The 17,685-nt window shown below is 32.9% G+C and overlaps 2 protein-coding genes across 2 annotated transcripts; one reads left to right on the top strand and one right to left on the bottom strand.

The window, feature by feature from the left end:
* The first annotated feature begins 1,502 nt into the window (after nt 1-1,502).
* Nucleotides 1,503-17,040, top strand: LOC132784679 (calcium/calmodulin-dependent protein kinase kinase 1). The gene is made up of 7 exons (XM_060790448.1): nt 1,503-1,588; nt 10,374-11,422; nt 11,491-11,845; nt 14,468-14,655; nt 14,711-14,944; nt 15,008-15,297; nt 15,365-17,040. The coding sequence occupies exons 2-7, from the start codon at nt 10,448-10,450 to the stop codon at nt 15,435-15,437; spliced, it is 2,115 nt and encodes a 704-aa protein (XP_060646431.1). The 5' UTR covers nt 1,503-1,588; nt 10,374-10,447; the 3' UTR covers nt 15,438-17,040.
* On the bottom strand, nt 5,252-6,919 carry LOC132784680 (uncharacterized). Its single transcript, XM_060790449.1, has 3 exons — nt 6,668-6,919; nt 6,518-6,584; nt 5,252-6,456 (listed from the first exon to the last, which is right to left on the bottom strand). Exon 3 carries the CDS (start codon nt 6,445-6,447, stop codon nt 5,356-5,358), a length of 1,092 nt encoding a protein of 363 aa, XP_060646432.1. The 5' UTR covers nt 6,448-6,456; nt 6,518-6,584; nt 6,668-6,919; the 3' UTR covers nt 5,252-5,355.
* Nucleotides 17,041-17,685: the final 645 nt, after the last annotated feature.

The raw sequence follows: 17,685 nt of genomic DNA on the forward strand, positions 1-17,685 counted from the left end.
TTGTATTTCTGGTATATTTTGAATAAATACCGCAATATTTTCTTCAAAATTGGTAGTGGGTATCTCACAGTCGAGCACACTCTGTAACTTTCTTACTTGTTTTTAATCTTTTTTTGTCTTATTAAAAAATTTTTGAAGTGGCAACCGTGGCTACAAGTGGCCTAGGCCAGAAACTTAAATAGCAACCCTCGGATAAATGGTTATTAACGCTGATCAAAATGATTCATATTTTTTGTCGGAGGAGTGTCCTTACCTTACACAGTGAAAATGATTGTGCTTCCCAGGCTGACTTTTTACCAATTACGCATTGCAGTAATGCTTTTTGACGGGAACAGCCAATGACCAGAATTGTTTGCCTACGATATTCGAATGGCAAGCTTTAAACGTAATCGAGAATTTGTGAAGCTTTGGGTAGTACCATTTGAAAAAGAAGTTTAAAATAAATAAATAAGCTAAAAAGTGCCTTACTAGGAGAATGGCAAAAATTTCCAGTAGAAACCACCAAAAAAATTATTTCTTCCACAGAAAATCCCCTTAGGGATGTTCAGAAGCTAAAACGATGACATACAAAATATTGAGCTCAAACTGAAAAATAAAAATTAATTTAAAATAATTAGACGATACATATGTATGTACATATAGCAATATTAACAAGCTGCAATTTTTCACACCCATGCAGCTGAATATGTACATAATATGTAAATATAAACATAATTACACAAATGCTAACAGAATAATATTTTTGTTTTTGGTCTTAGAGTTCCTTTCAAGATGTACCGAAAAAAACAACAAAAAATACCGTCTAAAAAGGTATCTACATACATACACAACCATGTACATATATATTGTCAATGGAATGAGGGTATATGATGCTATGCATAAATGGTGTATATGTATGTATATATGTATGTACACATTCATAATTATCGCTGATTTTGTATAATTATATGTATGTACATAGTAGTAGAATACGAACGTACATACATATGTATGTATGTATGTATTAAAAGTTTAAAGTTGCATTCGCTCAAGGTTCATTTTCGAGAAATTAAAGCTTTTAAAGCTATTGTCGCTAGCATGATACAATAACACAAGGTAGTCTCGTCGGAAAAGCTGCCCCTTATCGACAGTAGAGCTTTGCGATTAACCCTTCAATTGCGCATAGGGTTTAATTGTTCCACTATATTAAAAAAGAGTTGAAATGTTTTTATAATTTAATTATTTACAGTTTAGAAGTTGACAGTAATCGTTGTTTTTATTTTTGATTACTAATTTTTTTTGTTCAGGTTCTTAATTCTATCATAAAGTTCATATATATATATAATATAATTGCAATCTGACATTTTTGTCTTGCACAAGGGTTAACATTTAGGGAAAAAATCGTCCGCGCACAACCTTTCGCTTCAACAAGCACGAGCGCACTGACGATAGTGGACAGAAACCGATCGAAAAAAGCACACGACGAGACTACCTTGTATTATTGTATCATGGTCGCTAGCTAGCTTTAAATTAACTTTTTCTAAAGCTTGGTTAGTTCATACGATTCCTTTTAGTCTTCGTTCAGATTCTGAAGTGCTCTGTGTGCTATGTGAGTTATTTTTATTTGCCTAAAATCACTAAACAAAATAAATATACTATTTGTTTTTCGATTACTTATAAAATAAGAACAAAAATATTGAACAAAACATGCGTAGGCAAAATAATGCGATTAAATATGTTTATTTATACAAATATAAATATGTACATATCTAACTTGTGATGCGTTTGGCTGGATTTACATATGCATGTATGAATATGTATGTATATAAGGATATATAATAAAGGTTATCCTTGACGTTGAACCGGTCTATTTAAAGCTGCGTGTGTATATACATACATATATTTATGTGTTGTGTACATCGATTGTGTGTGTTCGGATAACTATGTATTTACTAACGTTGGTATGTTTCATTGGTACTCACATACACACATATGTATGCATGTATGTAAATCTGATATTACACAAAACAGAGTCCTTATCAAAATAGAGAATATAATTGACTAAAAAGTTCTTGATTCACAGCTATCAATAAAGTGTTACATTATTTACTTTAATGTATATATACACACATATACGTATAAATATGTGTATTAAATATGATTTATGTACAAACAATATGCCAATACATATGTACATCAGTGAAGTAGATGACATTTAAACTCTACTGATTGTGGATGCTGTTTGAGTATTTGCAATTTGTAAATACTGTTCGGTAAAATTGGTGTGCATGTGTACACATACTACTGTATGTATATATGTACTTCTGATTGTGTACTTCTACAGACACGCACACATATGAACAAAGCTACACATATACATACATACATACATATGTACTTATTTTTGTTTGTGCTCTTTACAATTAGAATTTACCTTACATTTAAAAAAAGAATATAGGGATACAAAACAAATATCTTAGTTAAGATAATAAATAGCCTGCCGCATTACGTCCTGTACGAATACCCATATTCATAATGTGGGAATGTCTTCCTATGAGTACAAAGTACTAGATTGCGACTAGCGAAATCTCTAGTGTTTTTAAGTACAGCACTAGTTGCAAGTTGCTTACGGAAAAACAGTCACCAATACAATATATATATATATGTATATATATGTATGTACATTTAATGTACATATGTATGTACATTTAATGTACATATGTATGTACATTTAAAAGTTACTAATCAAACCCAAAATATATGTATATGATTTATTTTTATGCCTTTGAAAGGACTTTGTTTAGCGATTGCCCCAGGAACTCTCTTTAGTTAATTAAAAAGCATTTAATTTTTTGGTATTCAGGATCAAAAAACCTCTTCAAAATTATTATTCTTATAAAACGAATTCTCAAATTTTGATTTGTGTGTGTCTAGAGCAGCAGACAGCTAATGTCAATGTAATGCTGTGACAGACAGCGTCTGTCAGCAGCGCTGCTTCTGCCGGCGGCACTGCATGCTTTCTCACACTGTTAATATTCCCTTGCATGTCGATCGGCTAATAAATAAGCATATTTACTTCATTTCTTACTATTGTTGAAAGCTTGATAATTGACAGGCAAAATTATAAGTGGTAACATATACATGTACATGTACGTAATTGCATACATACATATGTACCACATGTACCACGACAATGAAACATTAAGTTTAAACTTGCGCGTTTCATTTAAAATGAATCATTTTATAATCAATAGTATAACACGTAAAAGCTACTAAAAACAGTGTGATTTCTCTAGAATAGATTGGATTCAATTCTTAAAAAAGTAGCTCGATAGGAGCGTAAGACACACATACACAGGCACATACATGTATGTATGCATGTACCAGAGAACGGCTTCCGCAGAGCGAACAAGAAAGTTACAGTCGAGTATGCTAGCTGTGAGATACCCGCTACCCATTTTGAGTAAAGCAAAATATTGCGGTACTTTTTCAAAATATACCAAAAGTACTGAAAATATACCGAAAGGTATTTTTGTTATATCGATATAGTACCACATTCAAAATATACCATAGACGGCATAATATACCAGATTGTCAGCCAAAGCAACTAAGACCCTTAGTAAGAAGGCGTTTTTGCCCATACAAAAATAACTTTAATAACTTCCACAATTTTTATCTGATCGCAACCAAATTTTCAGGAATCACAATTATAGTTATTATTGCACATACAAGCTCTAGCTCTAAAGTTACGCTTGTTATTCGATTTTTTGATTTTCGGGGGCGGAAGTGGGCGTGGCGAAAATTTGAAACAAACTTGATCTGCGTGCAAACATAACAAATGCTGTCGAAAAATCCAGTGATCCAAATCCAAAAGATCCAGTGTTTCATACGGACAGACACACGGACATGGCTAGATAGTCTCGGCTATTGATGGTGATCTAGAATATATATACTTTATATTGTCGGAGATACCTTCTTCTACCTGCTACATACATTTCCTTCCGGCACAAAGTTATAATACCCTTCTACCCTATGGGTAGCGGGAATAAAAATATTCATGCACAAAAAAAAAACACGAATAATCAGTCATTCGGTCAACAGCTCAAATTGAAGTTCGCCCAAATCTGGTAAATTCGTTTGCTTGCTGAGTTTATTCATGTTCGTGTTCAAACAGCTCATCTCAGCAATGATCGTTTCTAACGAAAGCAAAAACGCAAATGACCAAACTCACCCCCGAATGGACAAACTCAAAGGGTATGAACAAAATCATCGCATATGAGTAAATTCAGGGCACATGCGTAAACTCAGAATGGTTTGCTAAGCACCGTTATTTTGCATACGCTGTTTTGCTGTTGTTGCTAACTTTACGCCAGCGATGCCCAAGCCCCCAAGAATAGTCTCCAATTTGTTTACTGACAACTGAGTTTATTTAATGCTTGCCTTCGTAGGCTGAGCGAATGTGAGCGTAAAATTTTGGAGGCTGAGCGAATGTGCACGAAAGATTTCCTGAAGTGAACGAATGTGAGTAAAGCGTTTCGGTCGAACGTACGAAAACATGTGCTGATTTTTATTCGTTGATGACTTTCGCCAATGATACAATAATAGAAGGTAGTCTCGTCGGAAAAAGCTTTCGTCAGTACGTTTTCATTTTTCGACGCAAGAGGTTGTCTGCGGACGATTTTTTTTCGCAATTAACCCTTATACAAAACGACATTTTGCAATGTATGCCGTAGACACGGATAGAATTAAAACATTTAGAGAATTTGAGAATTCTCATATATATTATTAATGTTGTTCATAAACAATTTACATTTTAAAAATATATCAAGGAGACAATATCAGCTTCAAAATATGTATGTAAATATTAATATCATCGTCTAAGAGTTAATGCGCATTTCATTGTCGTCTCGCTCACACTGCTGTGCTGAGACTCTTTCACTCGCACTCATTGTTATGTTTAAAGACGGACAGCTTTTTCCGACGAGACTACCTTGTATAATTGTATCATGGTTTCGCCCAATGAGTTGAATTGAATAAAACTTTTGCGTATTAGCGGACTCAACAAAAATGCGAGTTTTGCAATTTCCGACCCCAGATTATTTCGCACTCGTAAACAGTAAAACATTTGAGGTGCTGTTTTTGTACACTTGGGTAAAAGTGCACATGGCGCACTTTATGTTGCGATGGCAAAACGATATTACCAAATTGATTCCTCAATTTTTTTAACAGTTGAGATAAAAAAAATTAAGGGCTTGCAATTTTTAAAAACTATTTTTTATTAATATAAATTGGTTTTGCACAAACTGGATCTTTGTTAACTACAAGTAAGCAAAGCGTTTGCATTTCAAATCCTGATTTTATAGTTAGTGGATAATGTCAATATTTTTTAATATTATCAAAACAACTTTTCAAACTGGTATGCATTTCACTAAGTGGAAAATTCTTTGGTATACATTTTGTATGAATCTTTAAAGCGTCTGTGTCCTCTTCATTATACGAGTTACTTTGTCGACGCAATCGAAAAGCTGAAACGCGACCATTATTTGTCTTAATATCGTAGTAGATTTCTAGTTCCTCAATTTTGTTAAATAGTATTTCGAAATTACGATCAGCATGTTGAAGAAATTTACACCGAATTTCATAATTTCCAAAATAGAAACAGTTGAACAACCGCTGAATTCGAAACTCAAGTTGCCGCATTATGTATTTACTGGTTAGTTCCGTCATCGCGAAAACATCAAAAACAACGTCAAGTTTGGCATCTGTAGTACACTTAAAAACTTTAGCCGAATACGGTTGTAGGAATTCCGTATATTCTTTAATGCAGCTTATATCACTTCTCAAATTCCAGTTTTCTAAAATAAACCTTTGAATATCTGCATAATACATGAAAGTGTTTTGGATCGAGAGCATCGTATTTTGAGTGTATTCGAGAACTTCGTCAATTATCTCTGAAAACATTATGTGAAAGAACTCCATTTCCGCAAAATAATTTGTTAATAATAATTTCACCAGTGTCGGTTGCGTCGATGGAATTTGTCGAAGGTGTAATAAAAGCGTATAACTTGAGTTTTTTACAACTTCATAATACTTTTTCGAATCATGTGCGAATGTTTTAGCAACATCAGCCGATAAATTAAAGAAATCCGATAAATCCCATAACTTTCTTGTTTGATCCCGATTACTTTTGTGTTTATAATCGATGACATTTAACATAGCAGATGTTGTAAAATTTTTTTGTAGATTTTCAAGAAAATTTCTAAGCTGGTTTTGTAAATTTTGTTTAGACAAATCAGCCGAATTCATGACAGTAAAAAATTCCAATGGTATGTACTCTCCTCGAATTGAGTACATTCGTCTCTCATGTCTAGGCGATAGTATACCTATGTGTTCGTTGCCTTCTAATGAGCATGAAATTTTCACTATTAGTGCCAAAGTGAAAGTGGTAATTATGCAACGCCACTTCATTTTTTTCGTCTAAAATCAAACATTTTATATACATATTTCATTAAGCACTTTCTGTTTATATGTTACTTACTTATTGTTTCAACAGTCACTATAATGATTGTTTTAAAGAACAGAATGGATTGAAATCATGATGTGATCTATATATAGGCGAAATACATATGTGTTCCATTGTATGAGTATTCATTTGTGAAAATAAAAATACGCACACAATTATATTTACTTTTGTATATATATATGTATGTATGTACATAAATATACGGGCATGCGTCAGAAAACTAGATCTTGTAAAATTTTTAACGGTGCCTTCTGCTAGACTGAAAACAATTGATTTAAATTTATCAAAGAAAACATGGGAATAATATGGGTGTCCTTTTGATTTATACGACGTATGTATTTCTTATCATCATGCTGTTTGAACCTTTCGCCGCATCATTCCATAACCGGCTGTTAGAGAGGAACAGCTAATGGAGCTGCATTATTGATCATGCGGCAATGATTCTGAAAATGTGGCCGTATTTTAGCTAATATTTTGGTATATTCATAAAAAAAATCAGCTGGTTATATCTCTTGTCAATTGTGGCGCCTTAAAATTATTTCAAATTGTTTTGTAATTAAAAAAAAACTAAAATCCAATAAATTAAAAGAAATAGACAAAGAAATATGAAATATATCAGAGTGAGTTGCTAATAATATTTATCTGATTGTAGACAAAATTTGTGAAATCATAAAGACTAGTCATGAAGGCGAAGGTGGTAATCTGCGTGTACAAATTTCAAGAACTGTTGAAGTAATAAATGATGATAAATAAAATGGGTAGCGGGTATCTCACAGTCGAGCACACTCGACTGTAACTTTCTTACTTGTTTTTTATTGACTTCAACAAACATTCTTGCAGCATTTTTGGCTCGGCCGTATTTAACGATGGTGTCAGTTGGTCAACTTTGCGGTATAATCCGTAAACTATTGGTATTATTAGAGAAACCGTTATGTACTTGCCGCCGGAAATTTCCTCTGTAGCATCTTGAAATAGAGTCAATACATATGTTGCATATGTCCTCTAAAATAATAATTTCATTGGCAGTAAATAGCAGAGGTACATTTGCTGTGGCCAATAAAACGTTTGATATCGTTTTGTTTGTTTTAATTTGTCGCTCTAGCATGAAGTAGAAGTTGTTCCACCTAATTGGCATTTCTTGTAACAAGCTAAGCGGTTTTTCGTATTCTTGGGTTTTTTTTATTTTACGTACATATATACATACATATGTATGTACTATACAATAGTGCTTTGCTTAAAAAATTTGACGGTGGCCTTACATTTCGCAAATAAGTTTTTCCAACACAAATTGTTTTCAATTTTTAAACTGTCTTGCACAACAAGATTCAAGCTGTGTGCAAAACATGGCAAAATGCGAATCTTTAAAATCTCACATGCTTTTAGCGTTGAGCTTGCGTTATCGGTCACAACGCACACTGTTTTGTCCAAAACATTGAATTACTCTAAGACGCCTTTCAAAGTTTCAGCAATATTTTGTGCTGAATTATAAGTCGCATCTTTTAATTTGTGCTGAGTGATGCTGATTCGAAACTGAAAGCAATCAATAGAATGACATTTCACAGTTAAAAATTAATCATTTGTGCTTGATGTCCAGTCCAATCGCATATCATAGCAATACTTGTTGTTTCCTTCAGTTTGGTTTTTAGGTTGAGAATAGCCTCTTCAAATATACCTTTTACCAGCACATATCTTAGATAGGTTTTGCTGGGAATTTTGTACCTGGGGTCAATTATTTCAGAGTACTCGATAAAATCTTCATTTTTAATTATATTGAAGGGTTGAACATCTTTTGCGATAATTTTGGCTAATGCATGATCGATGTCCCTCTTCCGTCTAGAGATGGATTGCATGCTCGATCTTGTGCTGCTGCTTGCTGATGCAGGTAAATTTGAGTCATTGGACTCAGTTGCCTCTGCAGATTTGGCAACAGCGTCATCGATTCCCGGACGAAATTGTTTTAGGTGATGTCTCAAATTTGACGTGTTGCCAGTTGGCAGTTTCTTATGGTCAGATCGCTTAAAGTACTTCCATACCTTCGATATGCCTTTCTTACGTTTGAGGGCTTCTTGCTATGCGCCGCTTGCGTCCGAGTCAGCTCTGCTGCCTTAACATGCTACATCGACGTCACTGCTAAGAGTAGTTGAGCTGCGTCGTTTTGCTTTAATATTTTTTAAGTGTTCAAACCGTTTGTGTTGAACGCTTAAAATAAAACTTACAAATACGCTTGCACTTACATTTTTCCACTATTGTTAGAACTTTTCCATGCTATAAGATTATTTCTTTTTTTTTTTTTTGGTTTCCACTTTCAAATATATGATTTTTAGTTTGTGATGTGCAATGCGTTGTGCCAAACTATCGATAGTGCTAGACTGCAATCGATGGCGGCTCGATAGCATCAAACCGTCGATAGTGCCTGAAGTTAAAAATAAAAAAAGAAATGTATGAAGCTGAAAGCATTTAAAAAAAAAAAGTAGTATTTTTTCAAAAGTTGCAAGAAATAGCAACTAAATTGCAAAAATTGCTTGCACCACTGCTCGGCTGTAGAGAGTTTTACGTACATATGTTCGACAAAAAACTTCTAATAATGAAAGCTCTCAAAGTTCTCGGTTTTCATTCGAAGATCTGCAAATCTCCCTAAGTCGTGCCAATCCTCTTCACTCTACTTTACAATATGTTGTTAGTTGATGCTTGATAATGAATATAATAGAAAGTGATGTTGGGAAATGCAACGCGATAATTTCAAAACTTATCGAGAATGTCGACATTTTATAATTTAATGCAATAATAATTAATAAGCAATTAAACTAAAGCAAAGTTATTTAAAGCAGACTCACGCAACTTATTTGCAGCGTACTGTTATGTTTTAGTAGACGAGCGAGTAGTTGCTCGTCCTTGCTTTCAGTAACTACGGTTCTCCGGCGCGTCGTATCTTGAGAACCTAATCAACAACCTAACACTTGTTGAAGCTACTCCCTTTGTTAGCGCGGAAATCTCATTCGGCACGACTTCCTTTTGGAACTAAAACACCAACTTTGTAACATTTGAATATCTGAGTGTGTAGACTTTTATCGGTGTTACTTGGGGTGGTCACATTTGCAATGATGTTCATTTTATCGTGAATTCCTAAGTTGAAGAGGTGAACGATAGTTTTCGATTTCTGGGCAATGTGCATTCAATAGTGTAGTCGAGGATGCCGTTTTCCAATAACGCATTCAAATTTCAACGCTCAAGTTGTCGTATTTAATAAATGCAAAGGTGTGAACATCGCTTAATGATTTCGAATTAATATTTCAGTTAAGAGGAGACTAAATATTTCTTGCACTAGTTGCTCTATTAGTTTAGACTAAAGCTGCTTGGAATATAGGTCTGCATGAAAGTTTGTTGTTTTGTTATATTTTTCATCATTACGGATACAACTTCAGTTCAAGCTTTAAGTTGCTATTTGAGTTTTTGTTTTGCATCTAGTAATGTTAGTTAATTCAAAAGGGGTCTTCGATTTTATTATTGAATGCGAAGGCTAGTAACTCAATACGATATTCATAACTGCTGTTCCTAGATAAACTAAATCGCGTCATCCGGCATTTCGTTTTTAAGAGCTTTCCCTGATTAGGGAATGTGGATGTCAAATCAACTGTTCTGCAGACGAAAAAATAGACCACCTATTGTTCCGCACTCATATCGGCACAGTAAACAAAAACAAATATAGATAATTTTAAAAAATTCAACAGAAAGCGTGTGAGGCATTTTCTCGTGTACTGAAATTAATTAAATTAAATAAAGTTGTCGAATCGCAAGACTGCATATGAAATTTAAAATAAAAAAAAATATATGTATATACTAGTTCCTAATAAATATTTACATGTCTTAATAGGGATAGTGCACAGTACATAGCCTTTCTAAATGGTAAAATTTATTATTAAGGCATATATGTATGAGTAACCAATCATGTCGGAGTTATCTAAAACCAAGATGTCACGCTTAATAAAAGAAAAAGTGTGTGAAACAGATGAAACATGCATGAAAATAATTAAAGAAAATAAACTTACTTCATCTGCTGCACAAAATGTAACAAACAACTGTGATTATGATGTTGAAAATATGGAAGGTTGTGATCACAAAGAGCTCAACTTAATTAATACGGAATCAGCTTTTATAGTTAATAATCAAATGGGAAAACTGCACATTGATGGTAATGACCCAATTCAATGTATGTCAATGCATTCTGAAATTCGCGAATGTGCCGGTTCTCGCTCAAATATCCATGACAAAAGAGAACACAGCACAAAAAACAAAAGGACCGATAAGTATAATGATCCTCTAGATGAACAAATGCAATGTGACTGCAAGGACCTAAGAAAAAAAAATTGCACAAAAGAGAGTGAAGTGATTTATGAGAAAAATATATTGACAACCTCAGAAAATGACAACTCGGCTTCAGAAAATAAATGTGTCTTAACACATGTAAATAGAGACAATGATGTTCAAGCCAAAGAAATAAAATATTTCCCCACACTTATAAAATCCCAGTCGCTAGACTTATATAATGATGACTGTACTTTTGTAAGTATTGAGCAGAAGTTGCATAACCGTCTTCTTCCAAATATAAATGAGAATCGGTCAACTGATAACCAAGAGCCACAAGAGTCTAGAAATGAAACATCGAGATCGGAAACAATTGAGCATTATACTGCAGGGACTGATGGATGTCAACAGATAATTCAAAAGCCAAATATTTTAACAGCAACATTTAAGACTACAGAATCTCGCCCAATATACCCTAATGTACCATATAGTCCGTATGGAAGCCCAAGATCAGTACGACGCCGACCTCCCCTGCGTGAATCGCGCCGAATTTCCATCGAAAAATCCGGAAGCTTTTTGCAACTCAATCAGTATAAGCTTATGGATCAAATTGGTCAGGTAATTACAACATATTTTCATTTTTGCCACTGATTAATTTATTTGAACAATGTTCTATTTCTGTACAGGGCTCATACGGTCTTGTAAAGCTAGCTTACTCTGAAGAAGACTCCACACATTATGCGATGAAAATTCTTTCAAAAAAACGCTTAGAGCGCCAAGCTGCCCTTATGCGACGTAGTCCGAAACAAGCGACTTCTTATCTGGATCGTGTTTATCGAGAAATTGCGGTATTGAAGAAACTGGACCATCCCAACATTGTGAAGCTTGTTGAAGTTTTGGACGATCCTTCAGAGGACTCGCTCTACATGGTTTTCGAGCTGGTAAAAAAGGGAGAAGTCCTTTGTATACCCACAGATAAGCCATTGTCTGAAGAGCTTGCTTGGAGTGTAATTCGAGACTCATTACTTGGTTTAGAATATTGTAAGTATAATATTTTTATTTGCGACTATGAATACTTTATTATTTGTAGTAGAATGTATAAAAGAAAACAAGTAAGAAAGCTACAGTCCAGTGTGCTCGACTGTGAAATAACCGCTACCCATTTTAAATAAAAGCAAAATATTGTATTATTCTCAAAATATACCAAAATACTAAAAGTATACCAAATGATTGTCAGCCAAAGCAACTAAGACATCTAGTAAGTAGGCGTTTTTGCCCATACAAAAGTATTTCTTTAATAACTTCAACAATTTTTATCTGATCCCAACCAAATTTTCATGAATCACAATTATAGTTATTATTGTACATGAGCATTTTCCTCGGGTCGCAAACGTACGTTCGTACGCGTTAAATTAAAAATAAAGTTGAAAACAAACGTTTCCTGAAACTGTTTTTTTTTTTGCTTTTCGATAGCATTTGTTTAGCTCTTTGGTTAGTGTATACTATGGGGCTTATCGAGTTTCAATTTTCATAATATTGGCAAAAACACATGCGGTCGCGAACGTACTAAAAATGGAAGTCGACTTTGGCTTAATCTAGTAAAATTCAAAAATCTGCAAATTGGAATGGAATATTCTAAGTCAATACCTTTTCTTTTAAACAAGTTTCATGTAGCTTCATAGCAAGAAAATAATATTTTTTTCTAAATTTTCATGTTGGTATTCAATTTGTTCAACAATTGAATTAATAATAAGAAAGAGTTCAAAAAATACTTATGGTCGCGAACGTACGTTACTTTAAAAATCAATATAAAAAGATTGGCTAGAGTATCCTCAACTATTTTTTATATTTAAAATACTTGTACTAAAATAACTTAACACGTGAAGTTTCATCCACTTGCTTGCAGTTAATGCGAAGCAAATAGAAGAAAATTATGTTTTTGGACGCAAACGTACGATTAGAGCATACATATGTAGATGAGAAGCAGAATAAAAATTAACAATTAATTGAACATTTTTTCGCTCCCATGGAACTTTTGTCCTCTTAGTGGATTGTGCAATAGAGATGTGGTAAAAAAAGTGTAAACATATCTTATGTTTTCCTTGTGAAATAATTAAACATAAAAATGCATTTAAAAGTAGCTAAAAGTGAATAAATTAAATTTTTTTTTCAGTTTTCAGGCCAATTTTATTTATAACAAGTAAGAAAGTTACAGTCGAGTGTGCTCGACTGTGAGATACCCGCTACCCATTTTTAATAAAGGCAAAATATTGCGGTATCATTTTCAAAATATACCGAAAATACTAAAAATACTAAAAATATACCAAATGGTATGTTTGGTATATCGATATAGTACACCATTCAAAATATACGATAAACGGCACAATGTGCTAGATTGTCGGCCAAAGCAACTCAGACCCCTAGTAAGTAGGCGTTTTTGCCCATACAAAAGTATTTCTTTAATAACTTCCACAATTTTTATCTGATCGCAACCAAATTTTCAGGAATCATAACTACTACAGTAATTATTGTAGTACAGTAATTATTGTAGTATTATATACCAAAATTTGTAGCTCTAGCTTTAAAATTACACTTGTTATTCAATTTTTTTGATTTGCGGGGGCGGAAGTGGGCGTGGCAAAAATTTGAAACAAACTTGATCTGCGTGCAAACATAACAAATGCTGTCGAAAAAAAAATATAGCTCTATCTCTTATAGTCTCTGAGATCTAGGTGTTCATACGGACGGACGGCCAGACACACAGACACACAGACGGACATGGCTAGATCGTCTCGGCTGTTGACGCTGATCAAGAATATATATACTTTATAGGGTCGGAGATGCCTCGTTCTACCTGTTACATACATTTCTTGCCGGCACAAAGTTATAATACCCTTCTTCCCTATGGGTAGCGGGTATAAAAACAACTGAAATATGCTATGGATCCATTGTATTATGAAAATTTTGACATTTCTTTATGAAATTATACAAAAAAATACGATGAGTATGAAGATTTTTTTCTCGGTATTGGTTGACCTTTTGACGGATATGCCCATATACCCAAATTTTGCGACTCTAGCTTTAAAATTACACTTGTTATTCGATTTTTGTTGATTTGCGGGGGCGGATCTGGGCGTGGCAGAAATTTTAAATGCAAATTTGCGATTAATAATAATCATATTAATATTAATAAATAATATCTGACCGCAATATGAGGTTTAGCAATAAAATGTGATGATAGTGATCAGATAGTCTCTGAGATCAAGATAAATAAAAGTACAATTTCGTAATTGCATAAAACATGAAGAAAAGAAAAACAATAGTCTGTTAATCTAAAAATAATAGAAATAATTAAAGTACAAAAAAACGTTTCTTAAATATTAATAGGAAAATGCAAGGCCAGAAAGATTTTTATATTCAGTTCTATGTGTGCGTTTTTACTTAATTATCAACTTCATCAGAAACTTTGCATAAAAGCCAAACAATGCCGCAACTTTATTGCACTTCTGCTCTTCAGGACAACCTTGGACCATCGGAGTACATTGTTGTTATGGCAGATTGCCTGAGTACCCCTTATACCTCTTCGTGTTATTATCATTCCTATTACCGGCTATATGTTATACAATTCCTTTAATCTTTTGTATTTCTTATATACATTTACAGTGCATTATCAGAAAATTATCCACGCGGACCTTAAACCAGGAAACTTATTGTTGACTGAATGTGGACATGTGAAAATCGCTGACTTGGGAGTATGTAATGAGTTTCTGGGAGAAGACGCCACAATGAGTAATGGTTCTACAGCTGGAACACCCGCTTTTCGAGCCCCTGAAACCTTAGTCTTAGGCCAGGTTTGTAAAACTTAAATTAAAAGCTGTGCAGATTAATGTATTGATTACTCCTTAGAATGTGTACTGTGGTCGGGCGGCAGATATTTGGGCGCTAGGTGCAACATTATTTTCATTGGTTTATGGCAGCGTTCCTTTTATAGCTAACTCAATACCTTTACTTTATGAAAAAATTAAAAACGACGATGTGGTTTTCCCAGACACACCAATTATTAGTGGTAATATGCGACACTGTATTATTCGAATGCTTGAAAAGGATGCTTCACATAGGATAACTTTGCCACAACTGAAGGTTCGCACAACAATTTTTATAATCTTTCAAATTAAGATGTTCACAATAATAGTTTTATTTTAGATTGACCCATGGATCACAAGAAATGGAATTAATCCATTGCCTACAGAAGAAGAAAATTGTTGTCTAGTACAAGTAGACGACGATGATATAAATTCGGTTGTTCGCAGCATTCCGAAGCTTGATACTCTCATCTTGATCAAAACAATGCTCAAAAATCATTCATTTGGCAATCCATTTTTTAAAGGAATTTCGGGAAAGACTCCTCAACCTGGTGGTTCTAGATTACAAAAGTTTATTCAAGCTGGTAGATCAAATTCGGCACCTGGTTCATACCATATGGCATTAGACAGGTAAACAGAAAAATTCTGACATATGTTATGTATGTTTGATTGAGGTTTTAATATATTTACTTTTCAGACAACCATCAACGGATAATGTACTCCCATCTTTGACTGAACATAGTCCAAATCATAGAATTGAAGATTTATAATAAATAAGCACGATATCAGGATAAAATAAAATACTTTGCGATAAAATAATAACACCAATAATTTGTACATTTTTAAGAAAGTACTTACTTTTAAAGTATTACCGGCCAAGCCGACGAATCCTGGTGATACCTTTCACGAGTGCTTTACATATATACATATGAATTTTTAAGGGTGTAACTATCGTTTTTAAATGTATCTTAATTAAATATTTGATTAAAATAGAGTGAAATCTCTTTTGAAAAGTTCCGCAATTTTTTCCGGCCAACAGGGGTGCCCTTCCAAAGAAATTTAAAAATGAATTAAAAATTAGTTTCGCACAAAAAGTGTACTCCCTAAGAAGTGCGCTTTATAGGTTTTTCCGTTAGGGAAGTTTCACTGTATATAATTAATATACAATTCTATACATTTATATACTCGCAATTAGTACCATTTTAGTTAAATAACACGTATTGTGTTGAATTGTTGCATAATATATAAGTTTTGCATTGCAAGTAATCTTTGTTTTTATTCTCACATAAAGTCAAACAACTAAAAACTTTTTTGCCATGGTAAATACTAAAAATACATACATAAACTTCAAATTTAAAATAAAACGTAACGTACCAAAGTGCAATATACAAATTAATATTAAATATATACGTTTTAGTACTACTGTTCCAGTTGTGGCAACCGTAACTGCAAGATTGTACAAAATATTAAGACCACACGCAATGAGTGTGTGCATTATACTCTTTTATTATTCAACTTTTTGCTTTAATCTAGTTATGTGTTAATATATTTACCGGAAAAAAATTCCCAGATGCTAAGATTTATTAATACGGAAATGACTACATATCAAGATTATCAACTGAATTTTATAGTGCTTGAGGTTGACTTTCAATACTTAGTAAAAGACGGCTCTCATATACATATATATATTCTTATATGAGATAACTTTTAAATAATACATAATACTTAGATTAAAAAGCATTTCTGTGGGACAAAAGTATCAAAACTCTGTTAAAACTCAAAAACTTGTATTTGTTGTAATAAGTTTGCTCTATATTCATTAAAGTAGTCACTTCCACGTGGAATACGCTTGAACAACTTTTTTGGGTTTATGAAATATGTTACAAAGTACTCAATACATTTTTTTTATTGCCTTGTATTTTTTTTCAAAATGCTGGATTTTACAGTGGTTCCGGAATGCATTCCGCCTATTTTATTACTAAGTTATCATAAATTACGGAGGCAATTAGTTTCTCAAATGCAATTCTTTGCGCACTCTCTGATAATTTCCATTCATGAAAGACAATTGACAATGATATAGCAAAAATTTCATTCCGCGTACAAAGTGTATAGCATTGCTATATATTTGCAATTAGTGTTTGAAAACTCACTCATAGCTGACTACGAAAGGATGCCTCGTAATGTTGCATTTCGTTGAAATAAAAATGGTACAACCCCGACACTTTTTGCCCACAGTAGTAGTGAAAAGAAAATAATTCTAAATTTGTATGAGAATATGATGTCTTTTAATATGATGTATAAATAATTGTTGTTTTACTATTTCAGGTAATTTTGCACTAAAAAACAAACGTATGACTTAAATTAGAAAAAGCTACATTTATTAAATTCTTCTGAAAAATTAGATTATATTTTGTTGGGTTAATACTTGTTAATTTTGAATCCCTTTTTCTTCTTTAGTAAACGAATTTGCACAAATAGTAATAATTTACACATTTGCCGATATATTTTTTAATGAATTCGTTTCTTTTCTTTGTCTTATGTCGTACAATATGTTCATTAGCTAAAATATATGTAAATCGGAAAGCAAAGTTTTGTTTCACAAATTTGCATATAATGTATATGGGGCACTATACTTTTAATTTCGTGTGGACAACAACAACTGTTATATTTCGCATGTTGATGTTACTTGTTGTACAATTTTTTTTTATATAATAAACATGTATATTACCTAATTTAAATATAATAAAAGGTACAACAATTTTTCTATTTATTCGATTATATATATTCGAATGAGATATTGCTATCAAAGTATAACATCATAAAATAGGTGGAAATGATAGGTTTAAAATTGGCATTGCATTAGCTAATGCAATCTAAAACAAAATTATTTGCATAATTATTACTTACCTACATACATGAACTATTGAATATTGTGAAAATTATTCAAATGTAACATATGATAACACATAACACAAAATTTACTAAGAGTTTTAAGAACTTTACAAACCTTACAGAAAA

This window comes from Drosophila nasuta, chromosome 2R (genome assembly GCF_023558535.2).
Source record: "Drosophila nasuta strain 15112-1781.00 chromosome 2R, ASM2355853v1, whole genome shotgun sequence".
In the NCBI taxonomy this organism is placed as follows: Eukaryota; Metazoa; Arthropoda; class Insecta; order Diptera; family Drosophilidae; genus Drosophila; species Drosophila nasuta.

Bases quoted from the DNA above. Each gene is read 5' to 3' on its own strand.
- LOC132784680 (XM_060790449.1), bottom strand. From the start codon at position 6,447: ATGAAGTGGCGTTGCATAATTACCACTTTCACTTTGGCACTAATAGTG.
- LOC132784679 (XM_060790448.1), top strand. From the start codon at position 10,448: ATGTCGGAGTTATCTAAAACCAAGATGTCACGCTTAATAAAAGAAAAA. The intron at 14,656-14,710 runs GTTTGTAAAACT...ATTACTCCTTAG, and splicing joins AAACCTTAGTCTTAGGCCAG to AATGTGTACTGTGGTCGGGC. The intron at 15,298-15,364 runs GTAAACAGAAAA...TTTACTTTTCAG, and splicing joins TACCATATGGCATTAGACAG to ACAACCATCAACGGATAATG.